This window comes from Muscardinus avellanarius, assembly GCF_963383645.1.
Source record: "Muscardinus avellanarius genome assembly, chromosome: 14".
Classification (NCBI taxonomy): domain Eukaryota; kingdom Metazoa; phylum Chordata; class Mammalia; order Rodentia; family Gliridae; genus Muscardinus; species Muscardinus avellanarius.
In genome coordinates, this window is record NC_137800.1 from 48,818,793 (window position 1) to 48,835,186 (window position 16,394).

General features: G+C 44.5%; 1 protein-coding gene across 2 annotated transcripts in view; it reads left to right on the forward strand.

The window, feature by feature from the left end:
* The window catches only part of RBPMS (RNA binding protein, mRNA processing factor), a gene marked incomplete at its 3' end in the record, with an annotated part of 210,385 nt that overhangs the window by 124,994 nt on the left and 68,997 nt on the right, over positions 1–16,394 (forward strand). For both annotated transcript variants that reach the window (XM_080710173.1, XM_080710172.1), the window contains exon 5: positions 15,942–16,092. In XM_080710173.1, coding sequence (XP_080566299.1) covers positions 15,942–16,092 — 151 coding nt within the window. The remainder of the gene's footprint in view (positions 1–15,941; positions 16,093–16,394) is intronic.

Sequence of the window (16,394 nt, forward strand, 5' to 3'; positions counted from 1 at the left end):
ATAGGATTAGGGGTGTAGCTCAGAGGTGGAATGCCCCTGGCAATCCCAATCTCTCTCTCTCTCTCACACACACACACACACACACACACACACACACACACACACACACCTACCTAAAGTTTCTCTGATGTCCTGTATCTTGGACCAACATTAAGCAGAGGTGGACCATTAAAACTTTGTAGGAGCTAGGCGTGGTGACACACGCTTGTAATCCCAGCATTTGGGAGGCTAAGACAGAAGGATCACAGTTCGTGGACGGCTTCAGCTACATAGTGAGGCCCTTTGCAACTCAGTGAGACCCTGTTTCTAAAAAAAGGGGCTGAGGGTGTAGATTGAAGGTAGAATGCCCCTGGGTTCTATTTCCAGTACTGAGGGGGGGGGTAGGTATTCCTTTAATCACCATAAGATCTTCTTAAAGTGAAAACTTAACAGAATTGAAAACTATGCCTTAAGCTGGGTGTGGTGGCGCACGCTTGTAATCCCAGCATTTGGGAGGCTGAGACCGGAGGATTGCAGTTAGTGGACAGTTTCATCTACTTAGTGAGGCCCTCCACAACTTAGTGAGACCCTGTTTCAAAATCAAGAATACAAAATAGGACAGGGGATGTGGCTCAGAGGTTGAACATCCCTGGGTTCCATCCCCAGACCCGCAAAAAAAAATAAAATAAAATAAAATAAAGAACGAACGAAAGAAAGAAAGAAATAAAGAAAGAAGAAAAAGAAAATATACCTTAAAATCTATTTTCTGAGGGTGGGTGCTGGGGCTCAAATCCAGAGTCTTGTGTACACTAAGCAGATGCTCTATGCCTCTGAGCTACACTCTCAGCTCATAACTTCCTTTTTTAATTTTTTGTGGTACTGAGGATTGTACTCAGGAACATTCTACCTCTGAACTATACCCCCAGCCCTGTTTGATTTATTTTAAAAATTTGAAACAGGCCTTGCTAAATTGCTGAGGCTGGCTGACAACCTGCAGTCCTCCTGTTTCAGTCCCCCAAGTACTGGAATTATAATTGCGCCACCATACCTGCCCCCATACTTTCCTTTTAGGCTATTGGTGAGAGTTTGTTTTGAGTACCAGTAGCAGGAGTAAGAGGCATTGGTGCAGAGGGGTAACGGAGTATATACACTGCTCATGGGTGTATATACTGCCCCAACAACAAGACAGAAGCCACGGAGGCAGTAAGAACCATCCCACGAGAAAGAAGGCCTGCAACCCTGCCCTGTGTGGTATTTATGTTAAGATTTCTGAGGTGCATCCTATCCCCCACCAGAGCAGCTGATCCCTGCTTAATTTCAGAGTCCTCAGAGTAAAAATATTGACGTCAGGATTCCTGAGTAAGAGTCCTGTCTGCACTCTGGCCTATGTTTCTTCCCATGTAATATTATCTATTTTAAACCGTCACTGTAAAATACTGCTTCAATGGGTAACTGGCTGTATTTGGCTTGGAAACAGCCCCTTCCCATCATGGTCAGGGCCTGAGTGTTTCAATCATCCTTTTCAGGATAGTTTGAGAACATAGAGGCAAAAGTTCAAACAAGCATGCCCTCTCAACCCTGTGGATAATAAACTGTGCTCGACTCTGATTCTGTTGACATGTTAAAGATTGAGTTTATAGCTTCTTCAAAGGCACTGTCATGACTTTATAGACATCCTATATAAAGCAGATTCTCCCAGGGCACGGTTATGTACACAAAGGTGGCTGGCTAACAAAAGGTAAATGCGCTTTAGTGGAAAAGAAACTAATTTAGCCGCGGTGGATAGTCAAGTCTGATGGAGACCCAGATACTTGGAAAGTACATCTGCCTCCTTCAGAGGGATCCGGTCTGCAGTTACGGGCCAAGCCCTGGAGCTGCTCAGACGATGAGCCCACGGAATGGGGCTTGAGAACACAAGTTGGCTTCCTAGGGGAATCGAAACCGTGCCACCACATCAGATCAGGCGGCAGCTCGGTGCCCCGCTGCCGCTTCCCAGAGAAGCAGCGTCCTTCTCTTCTACAAGCGACAGGCAAAAGGAGAAAGAAACCCTAGCAGTTGTATTTGAAGGAGCAGCTCGGAAGCTGATGAGCACCGAGTGCCACAGATTCGTGTTTACCACATTCACAAGAAGAACTCGTTTAATTTTTACCATCAACCCTGTGAGGTATGAGTTGTTTTCATTCCACTTTATACCCAAGGAACCTGGAGCACAGAAAGCTTAAATGACACATGTAAGGTCAGCCGTGAAGGCTGCCAGGCTCCAAAACCCGTATCCCTAATTCAGTTCCCACCATGTATGCTTCTTATTTGCAGGGACGTTGACTCGGGAGTCTCCTTTATCACTGCTCTTATCATTAATTATGGGTGATGGTATTTGGGGCAGTGTGGCAGTGTCTTCCTTACCACCTCTGCCACTCAGAAGAGGGAATTGGTCATCATCTCCTGGTTGCCCTTTTAGTCCTTCTGGATCTAGAGGAAATAATGAGGCTCCTCTCTTCCATTTTATTGTTTGAACAGATTCTTTCATATTCTCTCTCTCTCTCTCTCTCTCTCTCTCTCTCTCTCTCTCTCTCTCTCTCTCCCTCCCTCCCTCCCTCCCTCTCCCTCTCCCTCTCCCTCTCCCTCTCCCTCTCCCTCTCCCTCTCCCTCTTTCCTGGGTATTGAACACCAGAGGTATTCTACACGCCCAGCCCTTTTAATTTTATTTTGAAATAGAGTCTCACTAAATTGCTGGGGCTGGTGCATGCTTGTAATCCCAGCATTTGGCATTTGGGAGGCTAAGAGGAGGATCCGGATTCACGGCCAGCTCAGCTACTTAGTGAGGCCCTCTGCAACTAGGTGAGAAGCTGTTTTAAAATAAAGAATAAAAAATAGGGCTGGGGGTGTCACTTGTACATAGAATGCTCCTGGATTCCGCAAACAAAAATAAAAATAAAAATAAAAATAAAAATAAAAATAAATAAATTGCCAGGGCTGTCCTCATATAGCCTCCCAAGTACTGGGATTATAGGTGTGTGCCACCATGCCCAGCACCAGACACATCCGTAATACATTGGTTTCCCTGTGACTTAGTGGCAAAGGGAGTGGAAGTGGGAATTTGAATGCTGCAATTCATTCATACAAAAGAAATTGAAGCCAAGGACACATTGCATTTAAGGAAGTGGCCTCGTCACTAGGAAATATTACTAAAACCTTTCTATTTCTGATCCAGGACAGTTAATAGGGAATGAGTTCTTTGTTATGGCCAGGCTTATTCTATTATAACATTCAGACACCTTAGCTTATTATATGTATTATCAGGGGAGAAATTAGGAAGCCGGGTGTAGTGGTGCACATGTGTATTCCCGGTCCTTGGGAAGCTGAGACAGGAGGATCACAGATTCAAGGACAGCTGAGAATGTAGTTTGGAGATAGAATGCTCCTGGGCTTCATCCCCAGTACCACCAAAAAAGAGAGGGGCGAGATTAGGTACACTTGAAATTAGTGGTAAACCTGTGGAGATTTCTAGGCTAGATTTATTATATTCCTCTCTATTGCTAAAGCTGTCAACACAGGATAAAATTTCTGGGTTTTATGGAATATGTATAAAAACTATGCAGTTTTTTTTTTTTTAACTCAAGGGATTGAAAACAAAAAAAGTATTAACTTAATATTTCTTAATATTTCTTTTCTTGTTTCTTTTTGTAGTAACTGGGGATTAAACCCAGGAACATTCTACCTCTGAGCAACACCCCCAGAACTTTTTTTTTTTTGAGGTACTGGGGATGGAACCCAAGGGCATTCTACCTCGGAGTTATACCCTCGACTCTATTTTATTTTATTTTATTTTATTTTTAGCCCTAACTTTTTATTCTTTATTTTAGAAACAGGGTCGCACTGAGTTGCAAGGGGCCTCACTATGTAGCTGAGGCTGTCCATGAACCACGATCCTCCTGTCTTCACCTCCCGCATGCTGGGAATACAAGTGTGTGTCACCATGCCCGGGAAACTCTTTTTATTTAATTATTATTTTTATTTTTTGTGTGGAACTGGGGTGGAACCCAGGGACATTATACCTCAGAGTTATACCCTCAACTCTATTGTTTTCTTTTATTTTGAAACAGGGTCTCGATAAATTGCCCAGGCTAGCTGAGAACCTGCAATCTTCCTGTCTCAGCCTCCCATGTACTGGATTACAGGTGTGTACCACCAGACCCCAGAACTCAATGTTTCTTGTTACAAAGTACTCAGCCCGGTGTTATCCCAACTCCTGGGGAGTAATGGCCAAGTATAACACAGAGAGTCCTTGAAAGGAGTCTCCCAATATGTAACCCCAGTACCTGGGGGTCTAAGACAGGATGATCACAGATTTGAGGCCAGCCTCAGCAGCTTAGTGAAAACTCATTTCAAAATAAAGCCGGGCATGGTGGCGCATGCTTGTAATCCCCATGCTTGGGAGACTGAGACAAGAGGATCGCACAGGTTCGAAGCCAACCTCAGCTACTTAGTGAGGCTCTCAGCAATTGAGTGAGACCCTGTTTCCAAATAAAGTATAAAATAGGTCTGGGAGTATAGCTCAGAGGTATAAAAGCCCCTGGGTTCCACCCCCAGTTCCACCACAAAAAAATAAATAAAAATAAGTAAAAAATAAAATAGGGCTGCTCTGTAGCTCAAAGGTAAATGCCCCTGGGTTCAGTTCCCAGTACCATGGGATTGAGGGTGGGGCGGAAAAAGGAAGGGAGGGAGGGAGGGACTCTTTATGGAAGTATAAAGATACCTACCCTGCTAATGAAGGGGGCACATACTTTCCCATGCATCTGAGTTGGGTGAGGAGGACAGTGAGTGTTAAGTCAGATTCTTCCAAGGTGAAGCCAGGTGAGCCCTCGGAGGGTTGGGTTAAGCAAAAGAACGAGGCAGAAGTGGCCTGGTAACGGTGCTCAGCGGGAAGGACCCAGCAGCCAGGCCGTGGCATTAACAATGCTGATGTTCCTGCAAGCGGTGTCCTTATTTAGGATAAATATGAAGTACGGCGTACACCTGTCGGACTCCTCCCCGCACTTGTTCATTTCTTGTGGGAACCCACATCTCCCTAGGCTTCAACTCGGTGGAGTCTGAACAATGGCCTCAATTATTGTCTGAGAACAATATGGTCTTTGAAAAATAAAGAGCTTCACAGAACTGCAATGTCCTCACACACCGGATGAAGAAATCAGCACTTTGCATTCTGGTATTTTGGTCTACCTGGAAATTTAAGTGGATAACTTGACTTTTCTTTCTTTCTTTTTTTTCTTTCTTCGTGGTATTGGGGATAAAACCAAGGGGTCTTCCACCTCCAGCCTACACTCTCAGGCCTGTTTTTATATTTTATTTGGAAGCAGGGTCTCACTAAGTTGCAGAGGGCCTCACTAAGTAACTGAGGCTGGCTTCATACCTGGGAGATCCTCCTGTCTCAGCCTCCCAAGTACTGGGATTACAAGTGTGCATCACCATGCCTGGTTATTTTTTATTTTGCGACATGGTCTTTTGGAAGACATTTCTGAAATCATGATGTTGGGTTTTTTCCTCTTTCATTTTCTCTAGTTTTTATTTGCATGTGTGATAGGCAGCTCTTCTTGTACCTTACCTCCACACTCTCGCAACCAGTGACCATCCACCCTGCTCTAAAATGGAATTCATTGACTTAGTCTGAGTTGCTATTTGACCCTTCATTCAGTCATTTAAGGGTCCAACTGAATGAACAATTGTTTTCCCGGACACATGAAAGATTTTGCATATACCTTGCCTATAGTGTGTTTTAATCTGTTTTCTGATGCTTGTTGAAGAAGAAAACTGATGATATTTACAGAACTGTAAATATGTTTTGGTCCTGTAAGACCTCAGAACATCTCTGAAGTATGAATGTATCTCCTGGTTTTGGATACAAATGACATGTCTATTAGTAATTTTTAGGAAACTGCCTCTATTTCTACCTTGTGTTTTTAATTTCTAAATGGTAAATGTCAGGCCCAGCATGGTGGTACATGCCTGTCAGGAGACTGAGACAGGAAGATTGCAGGTTTCAGGACACTCTTAGCAACACAGGCTCTAGCAATGTAGTGAGACCCTGTTTCAAAACAATGATTTGGAAAAGGGTTGGGGACTATACCTCATAGGTAGGGTGACCCTGGGTTCAATCCCCACTATTACTAAACAAACAAGAAAATAAGTAAAAAATAAATTTCAATTATTTCAATATTTTCATTTTAATACTGTTGAAACATTTGTCATACAAATTTGTGGTCAGGATTAGTTCTTTTTCCTTGGTATTAAAAATGCTCTATGAAGATGGTAGAAGACCTGTATTTTTAGCTTTCTTTACAAAATGTTTTAAAATATAACAGCATAAAGGAATGTACATCAAAACTACAATGAGAGCTGGGCGTGGTAGGACACACTTTTAATCCCAGTACTTGGAAGACTGAGACAGGAGGATCTCAGGTTCAGGGCCAGACTTAGCTACTTAGCGAGGCCCTCTGGAACTTAGTGAGACTCTGTCTCAAAAATAAAGAATAAAAAAAATAGGACTGGGGGTGTAGCTCAGAAGTAGATGCCCCTGGGTTCAATTCCCAGTACTTCAAGGAAAAATAAAATCATAATGAGGTTTTATTTTATAACTTCTAGGGTTCTTACAATAAAAAAGACAGGTGATCTGAGCGCTGTGGTGCACACCTTTGGTCCCAGTACTTGGGAGGCTGAGATAGGAGGATCACAGTTTTGAGACCAGCCTCAGCAACTTAGTGAGGGCGTCAGCAATACAATGAGACCCTGTTCAAAATAAAACGTCAATGTGATGTGGTAATTTTAGTACTTGGGATTTAGTACTTGTAATTTTAGTACTTGGGAGGCTGAGACAGGCCAGCCACAGCAACTTAGGCCCTCCACAAATTAGTGAGACCCTGTTTCCAAATAAATAATTTAAAAATAGGGCTGAATCTCTTTCTTCCTCTAGAGTTCCTCCTATGACCTATTTTCTCCCTAGCTTTCTATAGGTGAGCAAATAAGGCAGCCTAACTGAGGGGATAGGAGGGGAGAAGAGGTAAAAATCTCTAATGCGCATGATGTACTTTAACAAACATATCAATGTCAGTCACTAAGCCAAACAAGAGGAGGGAGTGGGGGGAATGGGGTGGAAACTGGGTAAGGGCTAATTGGTTGATGTGTGCATGTATGTCTCTACCATCTTGCATCCCATTAAGATGTATGAATACAATGCACCAATAAAAACAAAACAAAGATCACCAAAAAAGAAAGACCTTTTAATAAAAGTAAACCACTGCCAGGCGTGGTGGCGCCACTTGTAATCCCTGCACTTGGAAGGTGGAGACAGGAGGATCACGCAGGTTCGAAGCCAGTCTCGCTGGCTTAAGAGACCCTGTTTCCAAATAAAAAATATATATATATATGAAAAAATAGGTCTGGGAGTGTAGCCCAGAGGTAGAAGGTCTTCCAGGAGCCCCAGTACCACCAAAAAAATAAAAAGAAAGTAAACCACTTATGACCCCTTAGTATCTTACTCAGGTCTTCCCCACATTGATTCTTGCACTCAATGTAGAATAGGTAATAGAAATTATTCTCTAAACTGATCTAGTTCCTGATTTGGTCCAGTCACCTGTAGGGCAAGGAACTAGTATGAGAGCACTGAGTTTTCTTGGGAGAAACCAGTTGCTGAGAAGCCACCCAGTAGCTAATCAAGCCAAGCCAAGTCATGATCTTGGCGGACCTGCTCTGAAGCCTGCTAGCAGGAGGGTGGTGGAGGCGGGCAGCCAGGCACTGGGAGGAGATTAACAAGGTCAGGGTGGGGGGGGCAGGGCACTGGGGAGCTGGGCCTGCATCTGAGCCCCTCCCTCATGCTCCTCAGTATTTTCTGGATATAATGGGCATTCATTGACTTTATCATAACCTCATAAAGGTTGAAAGTGTGGGTGTTTTTTTTTTTTTTTTTTTTGTGTGTGTGTGTGTGTGGTACTGGGGGTGGAACCCAGAGGCTTTCTACCTCTGGGCTATACTCCCAGACCCATTTTATATTTTATTTGGAAACAGGGTCTCACTAAGTTGCGGAGAGCCTCACTAAGTAGCTGAGGCTGGCTTCTAACCTGTGCAGTCCTCCTGTCTCAGCCTCCCAAGCGCAGGGATTACAAGCGTGTGCCACCACACCCGGCTGAAAGGTTCTTAAGTCTAGGGAAGAGCTAAACAGATTGTTCAGGATCTTATTTTATTTCTTATATGAGGGTAGGGGTACTGAGGATGGAACTCAGGGGCCTTTGGCCTCTGAGGTACACCTCCAGGCCCCCCCCCCCTTTTTGTAGTACTAGAGATTGATCCCAGGGCATTCTTCTTCCAAGCTAAACCTCGAGCCCCTTTTAATTTCTTATTTTGAAAGAAGATCTCATTAAGTTACTGAGGCTGGCCCCAAACCTGCAAGCCTCCTGTTTCAACCTCCCAAGTACTGAGATTATAGGCATGTGCCACCATCCCCAGATCTATTGACAGGTAGGTAGGTACATAGGTAGGTAATGATGAGATTACCAAGCCCCATTTGGCACAAAGATAATAATTGCTTCAGGTAAGAATCAGTAATAAGCCCGGTGTAGTGGTACATGCTTGTAATCCCAGCATTCAGGGGGCTGAGACAGGAGGATCACAGTTCTGGGACAGCCTCAGCTACTTAGGCCCTTTGCAACTCAGTGAGACCCTGTTTCAAAATAAAAATAAAAAATAGGGTTGGGGGCTTAGCTCAGAAGTAGAATGCCCTTGGGCTCCATCCCTAGTACCCCCCACACACACACACATATACACACACACACAATCAGTAATAGATGCTAAAATTACTGGTAGGTTTAATGAGAAGGAAGGTATTTCTATAGCCTAAAAACATAATTCTGTGACATACTTATTATATAAAAATGGAGAGCTGGGCATGGTGGTGCATGCTTGTAATCACAGTACTTGGGAGACTAAGACCAGAGGTTGCAGGTTCATGGCCAGACTCAACAACTAGTGAGACCCTGTTTCAAATAAAGAACAGGCCAGGTGTGGTTGGCGCACGCTTGTAATCCTGGCTTTTGGGAGGCTGAGACCAGAGAATCGCGGTTTTCGGACAGCCTTAGCTACTTAGTGAGGCCCTCTGCAACTTAGTGGGACCCTGTTTCAAAATAAAGAATAAAAGATAGGGCAGAAGGTGTGGCTCGGAGGTAAAATGCCCTTGGGTTCCATCTCTAGACCTGGGGGAGAATGGGGGGTACAAAATAGGGCTGGGGGTGTATCTTGGAGGCAGAATGCCTCTGGGTTCAATCTCTAGTACCACAATAAATAAATAAATTTTTTTTTTTTTTTTTTTTTGGTGGTACTGGGGTTCCTGGAAGCCCTTCTACCTCCGGGCTACACTCCCAGACCTATTTTTACATTTTTATTTGGAAACAGGGTCTCATAAGCCAGCGCACGCGGCTGGCTTCAAACCTGCGCGATCCTCCTGTCTCTGCCTCCCAAGCGCAGGGATTACAAGCGTGCGCCACCACGCCCAGCTAAATAAATAAATAATTTTAAAAAGGGAAAATTCTGGTAACCTTACAGTAGAGAAACTTGGCGAGTGATCAGATGGTATCATTAGGAATGGGACAGAAACGACATCATGTACCGCCTGATGAGCAGGACACACATCTCCTCTGATGTTCCTGCCAAAAATACATAACCTGAATCCAAACAAGAAAACTTTCAGATAAAGCACAACTGAGAGACCTTCTACAAAATAAACAGCCTGTACTCTCAAAAATGTCGAGGTCATGAAAGACAGGGTCTGAAGAACCTTTCCAGATAAGGGACTGAAGCGATAGGACAAGTAAGTGCTGTGCAGGATCCTGGATTAGATCCCAAACCAGGAAAACACAGAGATGCCCTGATTAGGAACTCAAACTGAAGTCAAGAGAGAGAAAAAACTTGCAGCCTCAACAGTTGGTGGAGTTGGAGGGTGCGTGTGTGTGTGTGTGGGGGGGGGGGGGGTGCTTAAAAGGGCAATCCTCCTGTTGCAGCATTCCAAGTACTGGGAATAAAGGTATGTGCCACTACGCTTAATTAAAGCACTGTTTATTGTGCCAAATTCGGTTCTCAGCAGGCCTCAGGGCTCTGTGAGGTCCTCAGTTCAGGAGGCCTTTTCTTTAGTAAGTGGTAAGGTATATCGCTTAAATAATCATTTACGGTCATAGAAACTAGGACACAGAACTTTGGCCTCTCTGTGCCTTTTCCAAAGTAGGACCAGCAGGGCACCCATCTCGCCCACTCGGGCCTCCTGCTTCCCACCCACCGCTAGGCAGGTTACCCTCCACGGCCATGATCTCAAATGTGCCCTTGCGCAGGAGCATCACTGGGAACTGGTTAGAAATGTGGGTTCTCAGGTCTCATCCCAAGCGCACTGAATCAGAAGTTCAGGCCAACTCACTCTGCTGCACACCAGCACTGGGGTGCTCAGCTCTGCACATACACCACAATTCTCCCTGTGGCACAAGTCATGACCTCACCCAGCCTGCCTTTGCGGGCCACCTCCCTTGCATCCTGTCACACAGAAACTTGCTGAGCCCTTTCCTGCACCGACCACCACCTGGTGAACTTCCACCACTCCTGTCGTCACGCCTTCCAGGCACTGTGCCTGGTGTGAAGGTGCGTGTTGTGCTGACACAGCCCGGCCGAGCTGGGGAGTGTGGCCTCTGAAGAGGCAGCCTGCGTTGCTGGAGGTGCTGGCTTCCCTGCAGCCAACCCAGTTGTGTTGCCCTTTTTTTTTGGGGGGGGGGTAATACTGAGGATTAAACTCAGAGGCCTTTTACCTATTTTATTTCTAATTTGGAGACAGAGTCTCACTAGGTTGGAGAGTCTCACTACTTGCTGAGGCTGTCCCGAACCTGCGATCCTCCTGTCTCAGCCTCACAAGTACTGGGATTATAGGCATGCACCACTATGCCCAGCTCAGTTGGGATGCTTCTAAGTAACTATCATCCTCAAATTCACATCCTGCCAATATCTAGAAACTGTGCTTTCCAGTCTATGTAAATAGGAGATCGCTTACTTTATGGGGAGAAGGGCTTTCCATTAACTATGTGAAGTTTTTGTAAATTATAAGCTGGTTGGTGGCAGGGCGATTCCGAAAGGCACCGATTTCTCTGCTTCATTTGGCAATAATCCTATCCTGACAGCGTTTAATGGTGAAGTGACTGTAGCCAGAGAAGACTCTTAGTAGGTTTTAATTAAAAGAACAGGTTTTTGCCTTGTTTTGTTTTCCTTGTCTCCTTCCTCCCCTTTCTTTTTCCATCACCCTCTTGTCTTTTCTTATTTATTTATATATTTTGGTACTTGGGATTGAACCCAGGGGTGTTACACCTCTGAGCTACACACCAGTCCCATTACATTTTGAAACAGGGTCTTACTAAGTTGCTGAGACTGGTCTCAAATCCTCTGATCCTCCTATCTCAGCCTCCCAAGTACTAGGATTATAGGCTTGTGCCACTGTGCCCAGGTCCTTTTGTCCTTCTCCTGCTCCTTCTCTTTCTTTCTTCTTCTTTTGTACTGGGCATTCTACCTGTGAGTCAAGGCTCCAACAGTTTTTTAAAAATTTGAAACAGGGTCTCACTAGCTAAGTTGCTGAGGCTTCAAACCTGTGATCTTCCTGTTTCAGCCTCTCAAGTACTGGGATGACCGGCCTGCTTCACCGCGCCTGGCTTCCCTTTCTCTCTTAACTGACATGTTTTCCCTGCCCCTGACCCCCTCTGTCTCCTCTTCATCATCCTTTAACATTTAAAATGCTTCGGCCTTGCTGAGTGAAGTGGCACACGTCTGTAATCTCTGTAAGTGGTGAGTCTCGCATCAACCTAGCAAGACCCTGTTTCCAAATAAGAAATAAAATCGGGCTGGAGGTGTAGCTTGAAGGTAGAATGCTTCTGGGTTCAATCTCCAGTAAAACACACACACACACACACACACACACACACACACACACACACACACACAATTTTGGCCTTGGCTAATCGCTATGGATAGAAACTTAGCTTGAGCAGGATATTGATTACCAAATATGGTATTGCTGCTAAAGATGCTGGAGGAATGTGGCTCGTGTTCTAAGCCTCTGGCCTCTGAATAAGCTGCCAAATAAATTAGGTCATTTTAACTTCTGAGTTCACCCCCCCTCTTTTTAATAAAGATGCTGGAACTTTGATTTGGAACACGATGTTGATGTTATTTTAGCTCAAACAAGAGACGGGTATGAAGCAGCGAGCAGGAGCCTGGCTGAGCTTTCTCAGGTTGTGAGCCCCCAGCCCAGGTTGCAGGAGCTGAGGTGTAGAATTCAAATTTACAGCATCTTTATCTAAGCCTAGAAGCATCAGAGGACTCCAGGTAGGCCCCATGACACACCTGAAATGTTACCCTGTGGCCTGGGCCGAGGTGTTCATGCTGATGTGGGTTCAGGTTTGAGAAAGTTGCTTTTCCCAGCAAGGTTGATGGAGTTCAGCACCAAGAAGGACCGCCGCAGTTGTGGGGCTGATGGGGCGTGCTGCAAATCAGTGCGTGCCTTTATGGTGCTGCACGCCCATAATCCTAGTACTTGGGGAGGCTGAGACAGGAGGATTGCAGGCTTGAATTCAGCCCCCAGCAACTTAGCGAGACCCTCACCAAACTAGTAAGACCCTGTATCAAAAACAAAAGGTAAATGGACTAGGGGTGTAGCCCAGAGTGTAATGCTCCTGGATTCAATCCCCAGTATCACTAAAAAAATTATAATAAAATAAAATTACAGCCAGCAACCATGCTTGTCTCCCAGCAAAGACCACAGCTCTTGAGGTCCATATTTGGAAGTATTTGTTCTGTTGAAATAGTAGCTCTGCTGGGCAAAACGCTCTTTACCCAAAGCTGGTGGAAGGAAATGTTGCACCAGAGTGCATCTTGGTCTCTCTCCTTATGATGTTTTTGGCAAAACGATACTGAGGTTTCCCTGAATAAAAGTAATAGCAACAAAAAAATCCCTAGGCAAGCTAAAGAAGATGTTTTTTTACTTTTACTTTTTTTTTTTTTTTTTTTTGGTGGTACTGGGGTGGAACCCAGAGGCTTTCTACCTCTGGGCTATATTCCCCGACCTATTTAATATTTTATTTGGCAACAGGGTCTCACTAAGTTGCTAGTAGCCTCACTAAGTAGCTGAGGCTGGCTTTGAACCTGTGCGATCCTCCTGTCTCTGCCTCCCAAGCACTGGTATTACAAGCATGCATCACCACGCCTGGCTGAAAACCTGTGTACTTAGGTAGTGCCTTCTTTCTTTCTTTCTTTCTTTCTTTCTTTCTTTCTCTCTCTCTCTCTCTCTCTCTCTCTCTCTCTCTCTCTCTCTTTCTTTCTTTCTTTCTTTCTTTCTTTCTTTCTTGGGTGGTACTGGGGTTCCTGGAAGCCCTTCTACCTCCGGGCTACACTCCCAGACCTTTTTTTTTTTTTTTTTTTTGGTGGTACTTACTGGGGTTCCTGGAAGCCCTTCTACCTCCGGGCTACACTCCCAGACCTATTTTTACATTTTTATTTGGAAACAGGGTCTCCTAAGCCAGCGCGCGCAGCTGGCTTCGAACCTGCGCGATCCTCCTGTCTCTGCCTCCCAAGCGCAGGAATTACAAGCATGCGCCACCACGCCCGGCTTATTTTTATTTTTATTTTTTAATTTGGAAACAGGGTCTCTTAAGCCAGCGCGACTGGCTTCAAACCTGCACGATCCTCCTGTCTCTGCTTCCCAAGCGCGGGGATTACAAGCGTGCGCCACCACGCCTGGCTGAAAACCTGTGTACTTAGGTAGTGCCATCTTATTTTTGACACTATTGCTGGGGGGCCAGAATTTATGGCATTGGACAGTTTTTATTAGGTCCTTGGTTTTCCTTAGAAACAAAGGTGGTGTGTGTGTGTGTGTGTGTGTGTGTGTGTGTGTGTTGCCCAGGGGCTTTCTGTCTCTGGGCTATATCTTCAGCCCTATTTTACTTTTATTTTGAAACAAGGTATTGAAGTTGCCAAGGCTGGCCTCAAACCTATATCCTCTTGTCTGAGCCTCCCAAATATGGGGATTAGACATGGGCCACCAGGCCAAGCTTACTTGGTATTTTGAAATAGGATGTGAAGAAGTTGCTGAGGCTTGAACCTTCTTTGGTCTTCCTTCTCAGCCTCCCAAGTACCGGGGTAATAGGCATGTACCACCATACCCAACACAAAGGCACTCTTGAATGGAAAGGTTCTACAATAGACTTGTCTCAATCTAAGTCTCACCGTTTATGTACATATTTTAGTTTAATGAATATGATTTTTTTTAAGTAAACAGATTTTAGGGACAAAGATAATTGAAGTTACTGTTCTATCTTTGGCCTATAGAACCTTTTGTATCTCCATTTAGCTAATAAACCAACTGTAATCAAAATGAAGACTATGTCAAGCCATTCAGATTTTATATAAATTTATAAGCTAAGTGGAATCAAATTATTAGTTTTGTTAAAATTTTACGGCTAGCTGGGTATGGTAGCACATACCTATAATCCCAATATTTAAGAGGCTGAGACAGTAGGATCCCAGGTTCAAGACCAGCCTCAGCCATTTAGCAAGACTCTGAGCAACCTAGCCAGAACCCGGTTTCAAAACAAAAAGTAGAATGAACTGTGGGTGTAGTTCAGATCCCGGGTTCAATCCTCAGTACCCCAGGGAAATTAGCAATAGTAATAATTTTACAGTTGTTTAACTCCTGTGTTCTGAGCGATGCAGAATTCTTGGATTGCCTTTTTTCTTTCTTTTTTTCTTTTCAGTACTGGGGATGGAACCCAGGGGCATTTTTTATTCTTTATTCGAAACAGGGTCTCAGTGAGCTGCGAAGGACCTCACTAAGTAGCTAAGGCTGTTTGCAAACCATGATTCTCCTGTCTCAGCCTCCCAAATGCTGGGATTACAAGCATGCACGACCATGTCCAGCTTCTTGAATTACGTTTGTTTGTTTGGTGGTCCTGGGGATGGAACCCAGAGGGGCCTCTACCTCTGGGCTACACGCCTGACCTATTTTATATTTTATTTGGAAACGGTCTCACTAAGTTGCTGAGAGCCTCACTAAGTAGCTGAGGCTGGCTTCGAACCTGTGCGATCTTCCTGTCTCAGCCTCCCAAGTACTGGGATTACAAGCGTGCGCCACCATGCCTGACCTTGGATTACCTTTGCAAAGCTCTAAATTAGGAGGAGATGAGAAGCTCTTTCTCCATTTGTGGGTAAGGAAACTGAGAGCACTGGTTAGAGCCTAGGCTTCTTGGGTCCGGGTGGGACACCATTATTGTATCATATCTTACTCTCATTGTATCACAATTTTCATTTCATCTATTGAAATTGTAAAGTGTGCTAGGAATTTGCTGGTCTAATTCTTTTTTTTTTTTTTTTTTTTTTTTGTACTGGGAATTAGACCCAAGTGCATTCTACCTCCGAGGTACACACTGAGCCCTATTTTATTTTTATTTTGAAACAGGGTCTCAGTAGGTTGATGAGAGTCTCACAACTTGCTGAGACTATCCTCAAACCTGCAATCCTCCTGTCTTGGCTTCCCAGGTACTGAGATTACAAACATGGCTTAATCTGGTTTGCTGGTCTTAATTTTAGAAACTAAACTTAGAAGTTTTTGTCCAGGAAGAAAAAGGATAGTTGAAAATAACATATAACTGAGTCTTTTAGTGGAGTCAAGTAAATCTGCCTGACTTTCTGGGCACACTGTGTGTGGGGTTTGTATACTCCATATAAACGGGGAGACCAGGCGCGTGTTGTATACTCCATGTAAATGGTGAGACCGAGCCCAGGCGCTCTTGCTGGCTTTTCTCCCTGACAGGCCAGGATTTTCTGGCGTGTTTATTTTGTCACCATTCCGGTTTGACTCTCAGGAAATGAAAACATCTTCCATTTGTTCTTTATTTCCAAAGGGCATCCGCTTCGATCCTGAAATTCCGCAAACACTACGACTAGAGTTTGCAAAGGCAAACACGAAGATGGCCAAGAACAAGCTGGTCGGGACTCCAAACCCCAGCACTCCTCTGCCCAGCACCGTACCTCAGTTCACTGCCAGAGAGCCATGTAAGTCTGTCTACTTTTCATTTTTGAGAAAAAAAAAAAAAAAAAAAGAAATCAAAACAACTGTTCATGTCCTGCATGCTAGATTCCACTGTGGAACGAGGAGCTGACTGATTCTCATTTTCTATTTCTGTGAAGATAATGCCTCTTCTTGCTCTGGAACTCCAAACACAGCTATCTTGTTGGTGATCGATTCTCCCCAAACATGAGTCAGGTTGAACAGAACCCAAACTTCAAAATTTCATTTGATGTGCTATAGAATTCCTTAATGATGTTGGCCATTGTGAATATTCCCGTCTTTGTCT